Below are 20,231 nucleotides of genomic sequence, written 5' to 3'. Positions count from 1 at the left end.
ACTAGGAGCTGTTAAAAAGAAAAAGTGGACAAGTGCAAAATGGGCTTTGCTGTCTTGCCATTCATAAATAGCTCAGAAAAAAATGAAACGGGTGGGTGGAAGTAAAAAAGGGTAAAGGGGATCAAATATATGGTGATGGAAAGAGAACTGACTCTGGGTGGTGAACACACAATGTGATATATAGATGATGTGTTACAGAATTGTACACCTGAAACCTATGTAACTTTACTAACCATTGTCACCCCAATAAATTTTTAATAAAATTTGTTTAAAATTTTTTTTTTAAAAATGGAGGTGAAAGAATTGCTGGCCAACCAAATTTACCATAATCATCAAGAACTGTTTTTAAATGGAATTTAATATTATGAAAATGTTGTATCATAGTGCTTTACGACACTGCCAAGTCTTGGAACTTGAGAAACATTTCGAAAGCATATTAAGTAGTACACAGTAAGATTTTTCACATGAGAAGGACTGATTAATGGAGAGTACATATTCTAGCCTTTCCACGTATTACATATTTTTCATGGACTGTACATGTGAATGGTGACTACTTACAAAGCATACACATTATTTTACTTGATCATTACAACAACATAATGAGGTAGATAAGTCAAATATATATATATTTAAGGTAATATTTGAACAGGCTACTTTAATGATTGGGGATGGGGATGGGGAATTACTGCAAATGGACTCCCAACATCCTTTGGGAGGATAGAAATATTCTAAAAATTAAATTGAGGCGATGGTTGCACAACTCTAAATTGACTAAAATTCATTGAATTTTATGGTATGCAAATTATACCTCAATAAAGCTGATTTTAAAAGACACTATTTAATAGATAAAATTTCAAACAGTATATTTAAAAAATAATTTCCAGGTACCACCAGCTTTTCACTCTGTTGTTTTGATGCATAGGAAAGGGTGAAATGTAAGGAATTTTGTTAAATAACCTGGATTTAACTTGCATGGTGGATATTTATCACTGACCACACTGATGTTTACTATAAGATCTTATACAGTAATATCATAATGTTACAATTGTCCATATTTTAATACATTTAATGGATTTCATTTCTACAGTATTTTTAAGGAAACTGACATTTTTACTCAGATCTGTTTTCTCCACTTTGATAATTAACTCTCTATCATGCAAAAATTAACCTATAACGACTACGGTTCCCCAGTATTTCTATGCAGGATTCCAAATTTTCCTCCAAAGTTTTGTCTCTTCAATTATCTTATTTCTAAAGTAACCATAATCACTTGAAGATGCATGTTTATAATGGGCTGTTCTTTTATTATCACTATTATCATCATCATTATTATAACATCAGTTCTCAGGTGTATTACAAGGAATAATAATTTCACACAATCTGTCATCAAGTTTTCTTCCAAAAATTTATATGTTGTATTAACCTTCTGGGTATTTATAATCAACCTTTTATGTCTTTCAAGTTTCAGTTTATCCCAAACTTAATAAACCACAGAAACTTGTTTTTCCAGAAATCTGTTAATACCATAGAACTCATATGTCAAGGAACAATGTTTAGGAAACACTAAAGTAGAATGTTTTGTTTATATCACTCTTCCCCCCGTTCCTATCAGAGTACTAGGAAGAGGATGGACGAAGATGGTCATCAGTTAATTTCTTTTTTTTTTAATTAAAGTTTATTGGGGTGACAGTGGTTAGTAAAATTATATAGGTTTCAGGTGTACAATTCTATAATACATCATCTATAAATTGCATTGTGTGTTCACCATCCAGAGTCAGTTCTCCTTCCATCACCATATATTTGACCCCCTTTACCCTCTTCTACCAAGTTAATTTCTTAAAGTTACTAAGATAACCCTCCACCAAAATACTTATAACTGAACTAAGTCAGTAGGTAAATTGATTTTGCTGACATTAAAATGTTTGCCATTATTGCATAAATTTACACACAGATGCACACATGTATGTATATGTGTGTATATACACACAAGTAATTTATGTTATATACACATATGTGTATATAACACTTAAATTAATAAATATGTATTGAGAACATTTAACTTAATAAATATGTATTGAGAGTTCCAGTTTACCTCACAAACTGGAAATAGCCCATGGTCAAGTTGTTACATTATAACAAGCTCTTTGGCCTGTTGTGTATTTCTGATAAAAGTCAAAACTTCTCCATCTGAAAAAACTTAATTTGTAGGTAATGTGCTTTCTAATGCATCTAATCAACGTACAGGAATTTCTTTTTCTTTTTTTTTTTACAAACTAATAAAAAGCCATGTGAATTTTTTGTTATGTTCTTACTTAGTGAATTATTATATAGTATAATCCGAAACTTCAAAATTACCTGCCCATGGTTATAATTACATTTTTTTCATGTTCTTCATATTTTAAAAGTATAAATTATCCAAGACCCTTTAGTACATTTTCTTCCTTTGATTTTGTGAATATGTGTTATATGAGGCCATTTCCCCTTCTTGAGGATGCAATTTCAAAATTGCTTATGTTTAAAAATGACTAATCTGGCAGTGTTACATTTCCCTGTTAATAGTCTCAATATGACATCTCCTAATATTTTTCTCTTAGAAATATTTTAGTTATTTTCTCTGGAATCATTTTATTTGACATCATCACAAAAGCTCCAATAATTATTTTATATAAAGTTTCCTTTATTCCATTAAATACTTTAGACAGCTACAGCTTAATTTTGCTCACCATTTTCTGTCATTAATTTGATATATGAGAAAGGTCTGATGAGGTAAATCATGATAAAAGGCCCTGCTCTCTGCTCAGTTAATTGTAAAGTGCTATATTGGAAATGTCATTAATGTTTGATTGATTTTTAGTTCTATAATTTACCCTTTTATCATTTTTAATGGAAAAATGGTTATTTCTATTTCCATTGTCATTTCCTACTTTCAGTAGATATTGGTAGTTATGAACATAATTACTGTATTGTCAAATGTCTTTTTTTGGTAATGGCATGATAATATGATTTGCTTTATTATTTTACTTTTATGAAAAAATCTAGTGATCCTGAGAGGTATTGGAATGAGAATGCCTATTAGAGCATCAACGGGTATTGCAAATCAGCAGCCCCTGATTCACTAGTTCATTTCATTTTGCTTCTGTGGGAAATGACTGATTTCATATGAAGCCAAGCTGACAATTTCACAGGATCAGTTGTTTGTGTTCTTCAAACACACATCCTGGGAGATGTATATTTTAGGTGAAAATAGAACTCACAGTGTACATCCTTTAGATCTTTAGCAGATCCTACACATCTGGTAACCAAGTATGGGAATCATTTTCCTTTGGATTAAATCTTCGGTTCCCCGTGTTTTCTTCTATCATATATATTTTTTTCATTGTCTGATCATAATGTCAGGAAAGACAATGTAATGTTTGTCTTTTTCATTGGAGGGATTTTTTTTTTTTCCATTTAAAAGTTTAGGTTTTACTATTTCACATAAAATGTAGGAACCTTGCCACAGTGGAATTCTATTTATCACTTCCTGGTCTTTATGCTATTATTTTCATATAAACCACATCTGCATATGTTTTAGCCTCTTAAGTGTTAGGATAATTTTTGCTTTAAGCAGTCATATCTTAAAGAAATGAAAAGAAAAAAAATATTCTGTTTTAGAATTACCCGTATATTTCCCATTTCTGATGTTTTTCATTTCTTCTTTTACATCCAAGCTTCCATCTGATGTTATTTCCCTTCATCCTGAAGAAATTGCTTTAGCATTTAGCATGATGCAGGCTTGCTCATGATGAATTCCGTTTTCCTTTATCTGAAAATGTATATTTCACCTTTTTTACCTCAATTCTTTTTTTTTTTTTTTTTACTTTTTTTTTTTTTTTTTAATTAGTTTCAGGTGCACAAGACAAAGCAAAACTTAGACGTTTATCATTTATATCCCTCATTAGAGGGATTTTTAAAGAGGACATTGTCCATTCTGCCTGGAAGTTTCCATAATACACTTATTTAAACAAATCACTTAACTGTTCCACAATAAATCTGCGCTGAAGTGATAAGCATTGTTTTTCTTTCTTGGTTTCAGAGTAATATCTGATGAGGTTAAATAAAGTGGGTGCTAAACAATATCCTAAATATAAAATAAAAATGTAATGTCAGTTGAAAGGAAGAATTGTGGAATTAATTTGGAAAGGTACTAGATAAACATAAGTGTAATACATGAAATACAACTTCTCAAAGTAGAATTGATTGGAAATAGATATCATTTTTTACCTTATAACTTTAATGAATTGAATTGTTGTTACTAAATATATTCATTAAGTGTTTTAGCTAGTTTCCCCCAAATCTCCTTGTGTGATGTACTCTGCCAAAAAGGGCAAAAGGATAATTTGAGCCAAGAACTGTATCCCTCTTGGATATCACAATGTATATTAATATGTAAAATATTCTGAGAAGTTCTGTAGTACAGATACATATATTTATCTTTAATTTCTAAAATATATTTAGCCACTGCGCTCTTTTCATGTATAATCTATTTAATTTATAAAGAAATTTTATCTCTAATCATTGGAACAATACTAAAAAATTTTCTAGAAATGCTGCCTTTAAAGTATGATAAAATCTGTTTTATACGATATTCAACCATATTTTTTTTCATTTGTAATGGTTTTAGTAGTGGAGACCTTTAAAGAGCATAGAAATTCATCCTCTCGACAGCCTATCTAACTTCTTGATACAAACATGAACACTTCAGAGTACATGTAGTACTTTGCATTGAGTTCCAGATTGCCTAAGTTTCCTTTCACAAGTTATGTGGTCCTTCTCATTCCTTGGTGACAGATGAAAGTTCAGTTTTTGGTTGTGTGTTTGTAAGTCATTGTTGTTTCTATTGCTTATGAGTCTTAATGACAATGTGGCTCGTTTGGGAAAATGTGGAATTTGTCATCAGAAGACCTGTGTTTCAGTGATCACTTTAGTTATCTTGGCTTTGTTTTATAATGCCAAGGTACTAGAGGCAGCTTTGAGGGGTCAGTCTTTTATGGGGGAAAAAAATGTATATAAATTGAAAATAGAAAATTGAATGCTGATTTATAACAGGGTCTTTGGCAAGTGAGGGGCCTTGTAACTTAAGGTCCAATATGTTCACACTAATCCCTCCTCTAGATAGGATGGCATTCTTATTGTATGCACACCCAATCTTTCCTTCCATGAAACTGAGTGTACACACTCTGCACGCTGCAAACACAATGTTTGTCAGCGTGGTGCCACAGCCTGAAATGAGATACCATTTTCTTATTCCCTACACCTCCAAAACCATATGCAATTTAAATTATGCCAGTTTCTTAAAATTTTACCAGATTCTATAGTAGAAATGGGTATTTCCTTTTTCTTTTATCACATAGCATTTGGTTTTCTACGATATTACGTATATTTCTGCTTTGTAATTTACTTATATCTCAATATTCTGTCTCCTTACAGCATAAATAAGTTCCTTAAGAATAGGAATGCTGGTTTTCTTCTCACTATGTGGAATTGAGCAGTAGAAACAAAACTTGTCTCTTGAATTGATATACGAAATACTGTTAATATTCAAATAAGATTAAATGTCTGGTTTGTCTGATAACTGTCTACTTGAAAGATGTTTTTATTTTTTGAATCATAATTTAAGAAGTAGTATAGTTGTTTAAAGGGTATTGTTTGCTACTTTCTAGGTATGTTACTTTGGACAAGTCAATGTTTGTAATGTGGATGATACATACTTAGTTTGATTAGATGATTAAATGAACTTATGTGAACTCTTGATAGATAAGCTCACGCATACATCTGCTTGGGTGATGATGGTAATGACGATTTCCTTCAGTGCTCTTCTCTAACTCCTCGAGTGTAAAAGGCTAAAGGAATACGTGTATATTTCCTTTTCTTCTCTATATGCCTTGGGTGCTGAGCAGATGAGAGTTTAAAAACACGTAGACTGATACTGTTACAGAGGTATCATGTGCATCTTCTGCTCTCTCTGAATATCTTTTTTTAACTATTCCCTCATCAGTTTCCTTTTCCAGTTTCCACAATGGCTGTTCAACCTTCATCAGTTTCCTTTCATCTCTTTTCGTGACCCTCTCTTTTCTCATCCTCAGACACCAAAGGTCTCCTCCTTATAAACAAACAAATGATACATGACACTGACAATTTATGGCTAATTATTTGTGCAAACAGCTTGAACAGGACTTTTTACATATACTATCGCATCTAATCTTTTTACCAAAACCAATGTAGTTGTCTACTGCAGACATGAGAAATTTTCCAGATATGCCACCTACAATTTATGATAATGCTTCATTGCCGGCTTGCCATTATCATCCTCAGTTTAGAAATGAGAAAATTGAGGCTCAGAAAGGTATGGTGCTTTTCCAGGGGGCAAGTCAGAGCACTGAGATTTAAACCCAGGTTTCTTTTAACACTATTCTGTTCTGATTCCCAGGGAACATCAAGTAAAGAGCATTCCACGTCCTGCCTCTTCACATCCAGAATGATCTGTATGTCTTACCTTTAGCTTCTGAAAACGTGGCACCTCTCATCCTGTCAATACGTGATTATTGATCATTGCTCTTTACTCCATTTCCTCCTGCTTCCCAGAGTTTTCCCAATCAATTATCTCCTTACATTTTTAAAAATGCTTTATCCATGGGCTCCTTTCACGTAGACTTAATATGTATTTCAATCTCATTGACCTAAATGTTGTTGCGTGGAGAGAAAAAAAGGTCTTCAGAAGTAATGTAAACTATTTTTTACGATGCTTCCTTATTCTTAACCAAGCTTCAGCCATCGAAAACCTGATTTCTGCTCTCACCACTCACTGACTCAGTTCTATCTACAGTGTTCACTGACCAGCTAATGTACACTTCTTAGTACATATTTGACCTATCTCAAAATTGAAATTATCGACCTCTCCCGCATTCTTCAGACTCTCGCATCACTTGATTTAAGTGGCATCCTTTCTCTTTCCCTGGTTGTTTCTCTTGTCCTTCTCTTAGATGGTTCCTTGTCTTTCTTTGCTGCTTTCCTTCGTCTCCACGTACCTTAAATTCCTGTGTTACCCATGATTCTCTACTGGCCCTCCCTGTCTACTTCCCTCTCATGTTTGAGTACACTAAAATAAATGCCAATTCCACAACTGCACACTGCTTTTTTGAAAAAAATACACGCATACGTATGTAGCTATATATAGTGAATAATAAAATACTAATTTATTTCAGAGTATTACTGAATTTATAGTAGCATTCTCTCATTATGAATTTCCTTACTGATTAGATTACATATTAGTAGTAAAACCATGATTATCTGTGATCCTGATCAATTTAAAATTTTAAACTTTATCTTCATATTGAAAATACTGGGCACGTTTCATTTAGGACATGAGGTTATTTAATACCATATTCCTACCTACATTTCTAGTTATTATATTTCTGCCAATGTGTATTCATTCTCTATGCATTATTTCACTTCCCCTAAACTCTTCATGCTGTTCAGTGCCTAACCCTCCACCGTATTTTCTCTCAATTAGGACTGCTTTCGTTTTTAAATTTTTCATCTCCTTGCATATCCAGCATACTATTTAGGATGCTTAGGTACAAAGTAACAAAATTGAATTAACTAAAGGAAAAACAAAAATGAGGGAAGGAAGTTTGTCATAAGGATACAGGGATGTCTCATGGAAACCAAGGGCAAGAATGAAGTTTTGACTCGGGAAGGGACCAGACCCTGTGTTTTGGTTTCTCCTCACAGCAATGTATCATTTTCTCTGTGATTTTGTGGGTTAAGGCTCAGATGGATGTTTCTCTCTTGGGGTCTCTCATATGACTACAGGCAGTTGTTGGCCGATACTACAGTGATGTGTAAATTCAACTGAACTGGACGTCCAAGATGGCTCGCTCATGTATAGCAGTTGATGTTCACTGTCATCTGAAAGCTTACCTGGGATTGTTTATTGAAACATATACCCACAGCTTCTCTATGTAGCTTAGGTTTCTTAGAGCATGTTAGATAGCTTTCAAGAGGGAGCATGCTAAGAATGGGTGTTCCTGAAAGACGGAAGTGGAAGCTGCTAGCCCAGTTAAGGGCTTTTCCCATAACTCGTGGAACGTTACTTTTGCCCTATTCCATTGATCAAGGCAGTCAAAGGGCCAACCGAGACTTAAAGAGGTAAAGTAACCTCTATCCCTTAATGGGGCAGGGGGGTAATGGTAAGAGGAGCGTGTGGTATGGAAACTATTACTGTTGACATTTTGGAAAATGACATCTACTTCAGTCTATGATTGAAAGCCATCAATATTTTTGTTCCTACCTCTCTTTTTATGCATTGACTTCTTTCTTCTCTCTTTGGGCATGGCTTTTTGCTGTTCCTCAATTGACACAGCAAACTGAATTTCATAAGCGCAGTCTCCTAGCATATGTGACACGGTTCCAGGCACGCACAGAGCTGGACCTGCCCCCTGTGGAGGCAGCCAGGGTTACGTGGGCGAGGGTTATGTGAACATTTTCCACCTGAAAAGTCATGGCCATCCGCCCCCTAAAACATCTGCTATTCCTAGCCATGCTTACTAATTATTCAGAGCTCTACTTTACCATCACCTCTCCTATGACATCTGTTACATTCCCTGTTAAGTGTTATTCTACCTTACAAACTCCCATTCAATTTTGTAGATTGTTTTGAATTTCTAGCTCTGTGAATAATATTATTATGCACTTACATGGATCCCTAACCCCCCCAAATTTGATGATTCCTGGAGAATAGCACATAGCGCTATTTCTTATGCAAGATAGTAATTCAACCCATGAAGGTATTACATATAATAAAAGATTATGTGCATATGCATGAGTCTTTGCTATTGTTTATTTTATGCCAGAATTCTAATTATTTAAACAATTCATAATTACTTTGCCTTTATGATTGTTGGGATCGACTTGCTAAGGAATGATATTAAGGTACATTTTTAACCTTGTATCCTAAGTAACTCCTTGAATATTTAATGCATTTTCTTGGGATAATTCTCATTACTCATTGCAGGGCTATAGTTCTCTGCAGTAACTGCTAAGCAAACTAGTGTTATTTTCTAATAACATGTACTGGAACTGACTCCAGTTGGTGTAAAGTAGATTATACTAACATGCATTATATAAATTATTTTGCGTGAAAATTTTATGGGCACTCTGGTAAGTTACCAGTTTCCTCTTCTTTGACTTATTTATGGTAATCTAAACAGTGAATGAATTTTAAATTAGAATGATTTGACTACTGGCTGATCTTACTAGATCTAGCAGAAAGAAATGAATTTATTGTTTTAGTTTCTCCACACCTCAGCATTTGACCTATTCCTGTAACTTGCCTAGAAGAGTGCAAGTTGAATACAGACATACTTTTGAATAGAACTTGATCAAAAATGTCTATACTCAATAAAGAAAATATAGAAATATTTTATGGTTATTTAATTCAAACATCAATCTCTGTGATTGTTGTTAGATGGGAGGGTGGTTGGGGGATGGGGGAGAGGGTGAAGGGATTAGAAGGTACAAATTAGTAGTCACAATATAGTCATGGGGATGTGAAATACAGTTTGGGCATATAGTATTTATATGTCAATAATAGTCAATAATGTTGTAAAACTATGTAGGGTGTCAGATGGGCACTGGACTTATCAGGGGGGTCACTTCATAGATAAGGTAAATGCCTGACCACTGCACTGTACACCTGAAACTAGTATAAATTAATACTGAATGTCAATTATAAATATATATAAATATGGCATGTGAAGTACAGCATAGAGAATATAGTAAATTGTATTGTAATAGCTATATATGATGTCAGAGGAGTAATAGACTTGGGGAGGGTGTTATCACTTTGTGAGGTGTGTACATGTCTAATCATTATGTTGTTTTGTCCACCTGAAACTAATAATAAAATTAAATAAAAAAAACCCATCATCATGATGTATTGCTATGTAAATTAGCAGATTACATGCAACGTGATTCCATTTTTGCAGAAACGTAAAGCAAGACTGGAAGAATATACATTAAAGTTTTCACAACAACTGAAAAAATCAATCCCTGTAGGAAGCTGTTAAGTATCTATCAGACAAAAAGCCAGGCCAATTGAGGCATTTAACTTCCCTTTCCTATTTGCATAGTGTCCCTGGAATTGAACTGCAACATGGTGCAGAGTGACTGAGTACAGATCACTATTAAGGACTATTATCCACATGCAGCTTTCTTATTATATTTCATCCCTATCACAGTTAACTTTTTTTTTTGTAATAAAGATTAACTTTCTGTCTTTGGTCAGATTTGAGTGTAAACTCTAAGCTAAAAGAGTATCAGTTTTCCATATTAGACATAAATAGATATTTCCTACTGAAAATGATATCTGGAGTAGCTTGTTCACTGTCACTGAGTCCAATAAGTCATTTCATTTTCGATAACTTTTGGTAAGTAAAAACCTATTTCTTGTCATTTTAAGACAGTCTCTATTGCAATAATGTTTTAAGAGAGTTTCTTAATACCATCTTCTTGGAAAGTGAGTTGTTCTTTGCAATAACTTGCAGAGCAGGCTGACTAATAATGCTGTCCTCCCAACAGAAGATCCAATCGGATTTGACAAGTCATGAGATCAGTTTAGAAGAAATGAAGAAACATAACCAGGGAAAGGAGGCTGCCCAAAGGGTACTATCCCAAATTGATGAGGCGCAGGTACGTATTATTGCATAAACTAAGGGATTTGTTTTAGTTGGGTATTAAAACATAGTCTTTATCAGACAACTTGATTAGTAGTAAAATTGGGGTTGAGGGCATTATTTGAAAACTGCAATATGATATATAAATGATAAGACATTTTGGGTTGTGCATGTTAAGGATAAAATAGGTTAATAAATTATGTTTTATTCAGCATCATATTAAGAACTGTTGTTGAATTCTAAATGCATGTATTCTTTGTGCTGGGGAAATGGGGGGCGGAAATCACTGTTTCATTTTTTTTTTCACTTCTTGTTTATATTCAGGAATAAAAGATAATCTTTTAACAAAAATATGCCTGCTTATTCTGTGGGAGGCAAAATTAAACCAGTGTTTTCTTACATTGTCATTACAGAAAAAATTGCAAGAAGTTTCCATGAAGTTTCGATTATTCCAGAAACCAGCCAATTTTGAGCAGCGTCTACAAGAAAGTAAGATGATCTTAGATGAAGTGAAGATGCACTTGCCTGCGTTGGAAACAAAGAGCGTCGAACAGGAAGTAGTACAGTCACAATTAAATCATTGTGTGGTACGTATTTCTGGTGACAAATACGTAACTACCCCTTTTAAAAAGGAAAGAAAAGTATTGATCCCTTTTTATAATACAAAAATTGTTTTCAGATAACTATAAAATTATACTACTATATACTATATAATTTAAGATTAAGAACAAAAATTAGCACAGATGTATTGAGAAACAAGAACTTTTACTGAAATAGTAGTCATTTAATTCCTCTTCTATAGGTGTCTTTTTTGAGTCTATAATTCTCTTAAGGGCTGTGCAGGTTATAAAATGAAGTCTCCTTTGTTTAATTCTTGAGCTACATTGAATATATTTTTAAATGGAAATACTGAGAAGAAATACAGTAAGTCCTCATTTATCATCGTCGATAGGTTCTGCAGCTTTAAGCGAAATGACGTATAACGAACCATTTTTACCGTAGGCTAACTGGTATAAACAATAGTTAGGTTCCTGCAGCATCTCATCAACATTATAGCAAAATGACTTTGAACAAAATGACATTATTCGAAGACCTGCTGTTTATTAGTCTGGAAATAGCAGCAACAGCAGTAGCTGCAATACTAAAAACCATTCCAGAAATGAGTGCCAGGTAAGCTAAGTGATCTATACAAGTTACCTCTAATTCTCAAGGCCACAGATTAAATGAAATAATTCTCTTTTTTTTTAAATTGGGGAATATTGGGGAACAGTGTGTTTTTCCAGGACCCATCAGCTCCATGTCAAATCGTATTTTCAATCTAGATGTGGAGGGTGCAGCTCACTGGCTCATGTGGGAATCGAACTGGTGAGCTTGGTGTTATGAGCACTGCGCTCTAACCACCGAGCCAACAGGCCACCCTAAATGAAATAATTTAAAGGCAAACAGCTGGTGAAGGGCAAAAGCAAGATTCCAATCCAGGATCTCTTACTCCAAACGCTTTATCTTTCCATTAAACACCAGTGCTGGATATATACTAAAATGCCACCATACTACAAAGACAAAATGAAAAAGCATAGAAAGGATCATTAATCTATAGCGTAAATCTACACTGGACTTGGGGATTTCGAGCAATGTCATTTGTTGCAATTATTGGAAATTCACCAGGTCAGATGACTCTTCTTACAACATAAAGCTGAATTATGAGGGCATCTACTGGAGTAATATATAAATATTGTTTATAACTCATTGTGTATGGTGGACTATTAGGGTAGAAATCACATACAATAAAAATGCTGAATATTATTAATGTTAAAGGGAAAAAAGTTTATCTATTTAGTACTTTGTGTTTTAAATATTGTTTCCACATCTACTTCATAACCTCAATGAAAAAGAGACCCTTTAGATGCATTTCAGTCATATTATGAATGGGAAAATAGCTTTCTTTTTAACAACAACATTTTTATATCCTTTGTGAAAAATTATGAAGTATTTAATAACATTTCTTCACAATACAGGCTATATTTTAATGACATAATTATTACAAATATTCTCACCCCAAAAGAAACTTTGATTATAATGGTACTCAGTTGTTGGCTGATATTAGACGAGTAACGTTAGGAATACATGCAAATGTAGGTCATCTTTAATACTGCAAAAAGAATTAAAGGCAAAAATGACCCAAGTATACTGTCATCATGACTATGTATATTCGCAGTAGGAGAGCTGTTCATTCTCTGCTAGGAACAGGTCTCTAATGGTACCTCATAAAACTTGTCTGCTAGTAAATAAGAGCTGAAAACAATCCTACCTGCACCCAGCTTTGACTGTGCCCTGATTCGGTGCAGAGGAAAGAGCTCAAGGTACTTGCTCAATTTGTTTCTGGTTCTGGTTTATATATCAGGACTGATGCAAGTAGTCTTTCCATAAGGATATCTTTTCTATCCAACTTTTATATTTTTGCAGCACTTAAGGTTCCCTGCTATATGCCCTACTATACTATACTATACTATGATCATGGATTTTGCTTTCAAGAAATTTTTGTTCTGTTAAAAAAGTCTTACCAACATATACACAAATATAAAGAATACTTTCCTTCCTTACTGATATTTTCTCTGCCTAACGAATGACATGATGATAATGGCTAACAGTACATTGAGTAAGCTTTCATCATAAAGGCAAATCATTAAAAAAATACATCACTTGGAAAGTATCTCTGATTCCAAAGTTCAGAGTTGATTCTCAGTGAGACAATGAAAACTTTGAATATTTCTAAATACCCAGATATATTTATAATTTCATTTTTTGAAGGGAAACCCCCATATCAGTTTTTAAAAAGTTTATTAGATTTATTGGGGTGACATTAGTTAATAAAATTACATAGGTTTCAAATGTACAATTCTATAATACGTCATCTGTATATTGAATTGTGTGTTCATAAAATGAAATAAAAAATTACTGGAAAGCTCCGGCAGAACTCACAATTACTAGTAAAGGAATATGTATATCAATCATCAGAGGGGATTAAGATGGAAATAGATTATGTATATAGCTATCATGAATACAATAATTGCTCAGTCATTACAAAATGTTTTTAGACATTGATTTTAAACTGAAGAGACAAAAATCCAGCTTTTGTTTTAATTCCAAAAAACAGCAACTACCTACTAGCAACTTTATTTCTTAGTACCAATGAAATAAGTAGTTGTTGTTCAGACTTAACCACTGACCAAATTAAAGCAGCAGTGTATAATGTGACTATTATATATGCTTGTACACATACTTAGACATATACCTATGTGTAGGAAGGCATGCATACATATACACATACATGCAAACACACATGGCTTTCCAGGAAAATAACTACAAGGCAAAGTAATTACACTAGTTCACAAGGCTTCCTTATGGCTGTATACTTTTGTGAAGCAATACATGTGTTCTTTGTAGTTGTGATATACATTTGTCTATATTTAATCAATCAGCCCCATTAAAAAATAAATTTGTATAATCTCATTAACATATTTAACATTTCCTTCCTTCCTTCTATATGATTTAATATATTGAAGTTCTGATGTGGAAATTTAGATGGTTTGTCCCCAGTAAAACATAAGCACCATGAGAACAGTGAACTTGTCTGTCTTGGCTACCACTGATTCTCTAGTGACTCAAATACTGTCTGGTATGTAGTAAGTGCTCAATAAATACCTGGTGAGTGAGTAAATGAATTTGCTCTAACTCACAGCTATGATTATCTAACGGTAACATTTTAAATACTGTATACCAGCTTTAATTAAATTTAAAAAGAAATAAATCGTATAGCATTAAAAATGATCTTTATAAACTTAGATTGAACTAAATATGTGTATGATGTACTCTTACTTTAGTAAGAATAATTACAGTGTATACATGTCTATATGTGTATATTTAATTCAAAAACAAACTTTAGATCAACAGAAAATGCAAAAGCTACATATTGCTCATAGCTGCAAAACACTGCTCCATTGAAACTGTAAACATGAAATAGCAACTAAGGTTATCTCTGCCCCTATTTATTAATAAAAGTATGAGTTAGACGCTATTGAATATTTTTATGTTTTATTTTGTGTTTTAACTTAGAACTTGTATAAAAGTCTGAGTGAAGTGAAGTCTGAAGTGGAGATGGTGATAAAAACTGGACGTCAAATTGTACAGAAGAAACAGACGGAAAACCCTAAAGAGCTTGACGAAAGAATAACAGCTTTGAAATTGCATTATAATGAGCTGGGCGCGAAGGTGCGTGCATGCTGAAACCACAAGCACTGGCTACTTCCCACGTTCCTTATAAATTACAAAGCAAGAGGCAGTAACTGTGTACCATTCATGTCTTATATAGTCTTAATAGTTTTCTCTTAATAGATTAGATACATACATACATATGTACAGAGACAGATATAGATGTATCTCATGTACAGTTGTTATTAAGAAACAGTAATTAATCAATGAGGATCTTTGTCCAGGCTGCATTAAAAAATATGTAAAGCTGAGGGACAAAGTTATTGGTCCATCAGATAGTTCTAAAAGGGTTTCTCTGTTCTACACTTGCCTTGTTTTATTTACTTGTGATGACTCAAAGGCTGATACATTTTAGAAACTAATGTATCTACTTATATTTCAGTACAATGGAGTCGACATGTTCCACATAGACCACATTAGGTGTAGTAGAGTTGGCACATTCCACAGAAAGTATTTCCCTGTATGGCAAGCATTGCGTCATCCACCACATGTAACTGATAAGGTAGCATGGCTAGCCAGTTAAGGCCTATGGCTCTGTGATTATTTTTATATTTTTGTCCCGATAAATGTCTAAGGACCATTTCCATCTCAATGTTAATCAAAGGTGTTTCCATTTCCTCTTTCCAAAACTGTGGAATATCTAGTATAGTTATCTCACTTCTCTCAAATCAAGTATTCTATATAGATTTAGAGAGTTGACTGTTCAAAGTAATGATAAATCGTAAAAACGTATTCATAAAAGCATTAATCGTCAACATCAAGCACTCACCTGGCCTTTTCTGTGCCATTATTTTACATTACTTGAAGTTATCTGAAAGATGTTTTGGTGTTCAGCTTAGATTCCAGTGACATTTGGTACTTAGTAATATCATTAAAGCAAAATGAAACATTACTAAGAAATCATACTTAGCTTTAATAGCATGAGAGAATACAGCAAAAATGTAAGGTAGAAATTTATTTTTAAAATAAAGGGAATATTTAAAAGTATCATAAAAATGCTGCACTATTCCTTCTCTAAGAAAAATTGCCTACATTTAAATCTTCCAAGCTCCTCAACAACACTGGTTTTGTTTAATAAAATCAAAGGAAACAAAGGTTATTTTAATATATTATTCTTTTTATATGAAAAGACAAACCCTTCTATTTTAATCATCTTCAGAATTTATATGGTTGTACTTGCTCAATTCAATATATGTTACCTTTTTATATTAGTTCAAGTTACCATAACAAAATGTCATGGGCTAGGTGATAAATTGCTGATAAATGCAAAAAGGTGTTTATCACACTTCTGGAGGCTGGGAAGTTCAAGATCAAGTCTAGTGAGGACTTCCTAGCTTGCAGACTGCTGCCTTCTCACTGTGTCCTCACTTGGTGGGGAGAGAGAGGGAGAAAGAGGGAGGGAGGAGGGTGGAAGGGGGAAAAAGGGGAAAGGGAAGGGAGAGAGAGAGAGAGAGAGAGAGAGAGAGAGAGAGAGAGAGAGAGAGAGAGAGAGAGAGAGAGAGATCTTTTCTAAGTGGGCCACAGACCTATCAGACTAGGATTCTACCATATGATCTCTTTTAACCTTAAGTACTTCCTGAAGACCTATGTCCAGATACAGTTAAATTGTAGGTTTGGAGTTCAACATTAATTTTGGGGGGATACAATTAAGTCCATACCACTTTTCTTACGGAATAAAATTTTATTCGTTTAATATCATCAACTTAGCTTAATTATTCAATGAATAAAAATCAAAGAGTTATATCTAAATCCATTTAATATTATTGAAAGGTATTGCACGTAGCACTCTAGCAGTAATAATACTTACAATTCCTTGTGTGGCTTCTCTATGCTTTGATTTTTATGGAAAAAAAATAAACATAAATAGCAATATTCATGTCAGCCTCAAATAGTCATACTCAAAGCCTCAATACTTATATCAGCTTCACATTTGTGTTTATGAAACAATGACTGTTGAAACATTCTGCTGCAGGTGGCACTCTTTTAAATGTATCCCTTCTCCACAGGCACACAAAAGTGTAAAACTCCACTTTCCTTAAGATGGCAGTGTCTCCTGTTTTATTAAATCCTCTTTAGCTGGATATAAACAAAATAGAATAAATAAAAATCAATAATGCATTAGCTCTGGGAAGATAGAATTTCTTTGAAATATTGAATCTAGAACTCTTTTTTTTACCAATAGTGCATAGAAATAATAACTATGCATAGAAACAGACCATAAGGTATAATTTTTTTCTCCCACACATAAATAAAATCCTTATAGTCAGAAGGGCAGATGCTTTTACTTCCCTGAAGGGACATATATAAGGGAAAATCGGTTAAAAAAAAAATGAACTTGAAGCTTCACCAGCTAAAGATTTTTTTAAATTTACACACACCTCTGTTAAAGAGTATTTGGAATTCATACAACAGTTTCAGTGTGTTTATTTTGATTGTAGCATTTTAAAATTCTTGAAAAATGTTTTCACTTATAGAAAACACACACATGCGCGTGCACACACACGCGCACACACACACACACACACACACACACACACACAGATTCTGGGCTTTCTGGGCTTTTTATTAAACCAACCACCAACCTACAAACTTACAAAATGTAGGCACATCTGGAAAGGTGGTGGAGAAGTCCACATTTGTTCATTCTTTGAGAATTTGGAAGAATTTGATTTTGAGGGTCTTATTTTTATTTTTAATTTTTCAAATACAGTTGACACTCAATATTATTTTAATTTTAGGTACACAGCATAGTGGTTACACATTTATAGAATTTATGCAGTGATCCCCCTGACTAGTCTAATACCCACCATATTCACTATGCTATACTTTACATTCCCATGACTATTTTGTAATTGCCAATTTGTACTTTTTAATCCTTTCACTTTTTTCACCCAGCTACCCAACCCCCCTCTTGTCTGGCAACCATGTTTGTTCCCTGTATCTGAATTTTTTCTTTTTTATTTGTTTACTTTGTTTTTTTTATAATTCTACATATAAGTGAAATTATATGGTCTTTGTCTTTCTCAGTCTGACTTATTTCACTTAGCATGATACCCTCTAGGTCCATCCATGTTTTCGCAAATGGTAAGATTTAATTACTTTTTATGGCTGGGTAATATTCCATTATATAAATGTACCACTTCTTCTTTATCCAATCGTCTATTGGTGGGCTCTTAGGTTGCTTCCATTTCTTGGCTATTGTGAATAGTGCTGCAGTGAAAACAGTGCTGCAGGGTATGTACATCTTTTCAAATTAATATTTTGGATTTCTTCAGATAAACAGAGGGTCTTAGTTTTAAACACTGAAAACTGGAACACAGGATCAAGTCATGATTTTCTCTGTTAATGAGAGGGAAACTTGTATTTTGGAATTATTTTTTTTTTGTCCCCATTCGATGGTAAAGTATGTTTAATGAAGAAGTGACCTATTCTTTGTCTTTTTTGTGCAAAATTAAGACACTGCACAGACGCAGTGACGACACTGACCATTCTAAGCATTATACAAATACTTTGGCCTCTCAAGCGACATAGTATTCTTTTTTCATTTTAATTCCTTATCTGCAAGAGCAAGACTAATTTGTATACAGAGGATTGTAAATCTTCTTCCCCCATCTTCTGACCAATGATTGAAGGTTTTTTAAAAGAAACCTGCCATATTTTCAGTTTGACTTACATCATTCGGTGTATTAAAAAAAAAAAAAAATCGGCCATGAATTATTTCCATTAAAGAAAATAATTATAGCTTTTATTTCTACCTGATACAGGACACTATCTTTTGGAGACAGGGTCTCATCTTTTCTAGATTGTTTATTTACTGCTAATACTCAGAATATGATTTTTCTAAAGTAGTTTTTAAAAAGAAAAAAAGTAATTTTTAAAATGAGAAAAAAATACGAAAATTTCAATTAAGCGGCTATAACTAAAGATGAATTGAAAAAGTAGACCAAATTACATTTTATTATCATGCTTTTCAGGTAACAGAAAGAAAGCAACAGTTGGAAAAATGCTTGAAATTGTCCCGTAAGATGCGAAAGGAAATGAATGCCTTGACAGAATGGCTGGCAGCTACAGATACGGAATTGACAAAGAGATCAGCGGTTGAAGGAATGCCTAGTAATTTGGATTCCGAAGTTGCCTGGGGAAAGGTAAAACCTATATCACTGAAGGTTGTTTATAGCATGCATGAAAACATACAGCAATATAATTTTACAAGGAACTAGTCATGTGCAACAGTAATCGAATTATAAGTATTATCTTGCTTCCTTTTCCTTTTCTGAAAATTCATTAGTTGTTTAACTGTATATTGCAGGATCATGATAAAACCAATGGGAAGCTTTAGTAAGAGTCTCCCCAAAGCTTGTTTAGAATTAGGTCTAATTCTCATTCTGACAAAGTCCTTTAAAAATACGTACATCATTAATCACAAAGTCGGTCCAGAGATGAGATTCCATGTTCCCTAATTTGCCTAAGACAGACTGTCACCCCAATAAACTTTAATTTACAAAAGACATTTCATGAATAAATTAATAATTAAAAAAAAAAAGACAGCTGCCCAGGTGGACCATACAACCATGAAGAGGGCAAGGTTACTGAGACCGTGGCGGACAGTTGGGCTGGACAGGACCAGTGAGATCAGCAGATTGCCTATGTTATAATAATAATAAAAAAAAAATCTCGGGGTGTGCACAGCTGCTATCATTTCCATCACCGAAGAGCACAGTTTCCTTTGTTTCTCTGACAGCCAATCACACATTATTGCTTCCCGAATTTAAGGTAGAGGCACTCATAGCTTTTTTTTTTTTTCCAGTTGATTCCTTACTTGATTACATGACAGTGTGTTGATAGAAAATAAATAATTGATATTAATACTGTGTTTTCATCTTAAAATTTGCTGAACAATTGGGGATTAAAAAAATACATAAATCGTAGCACACCCTACCCCCTCGTCTTTTTTTTTTTTTTTAATTAACAAACACTTGCCTGGGTGAACTAGATGTTTGAGAGCGATATGCTTTATTTTTAATTCAACCAGGCTGTCTAGATTATCTGAAGTTGGGACATTTTAATTGCATTATGTAAAAACTTAGAATCATACAATGAAACCTGAACTGATAACTGACTTTCTTTATTTTTTTTTGAAGTTAAGCACTGTTATATTATTCCTTTTTTTTAAAATTTTATTTTATTAAATTTATTGGGGTGACAATTGTTAGTAAAATTACATAGATTTCAGGTGTACAATTCTGT

The 20,231-nt window shown here is 33.5% G+C and overlaps 1 protein-coding gene across 8 annotated transcripts in view; it reads left to right on the top strand.

The window, feature by feature from the left end:
• DMD (dystrophin) overlaps window positions 1-20,231 on the top strand; it is a 2,122,179-nt gene that overhangs the window by 865,956 nt on the left and 1,235,992 nt on the right. For all 8 annotated transcript variants that reach the window (XM_074323910.2, XM_074323908.2, XM_074323912.2 and 5 more), the window contains exons 31-34: window positions 10,621-10,731; window positions 11,129-11,302; window positions 14,829-14,984; window positions 18,959-19,129. In XM_074323910.2, coding sequence (XP_074180011.2) covers window positions 10,621-10,731; window positions 11,129-11,302; window positions 14,829-14,984; window positions 18,959-19,129 — 612 coding nt within the window. The remainder of the gene's footprint in view (window positions 1-10,620; window positions 10,732-11,128; window positions 11,303-14,828; window positions 14,985-18,958; window positions 19,130-20,231) is intronic.

Source organism: Rhinolophus sinicus, chromosome 18 (genome assembly GCF_057876585.1).
Source record: "Rhinolophus sinicus isolate RSI-liver-muscle chromosome 18, RSI-T2T, whole genome shotgun sequence".
Lineage (NCBI taxonomy): Eukaryota > Metazoa > Chordata > Mammalia > Chiroptera > Rhinolophidae > Rhinolophus > Rhinolophus sinicus.
Note: the sequence above shows the minus strand (reverse complement) of the source record. Positions and strands in the feature narration are given on the sequence as shown.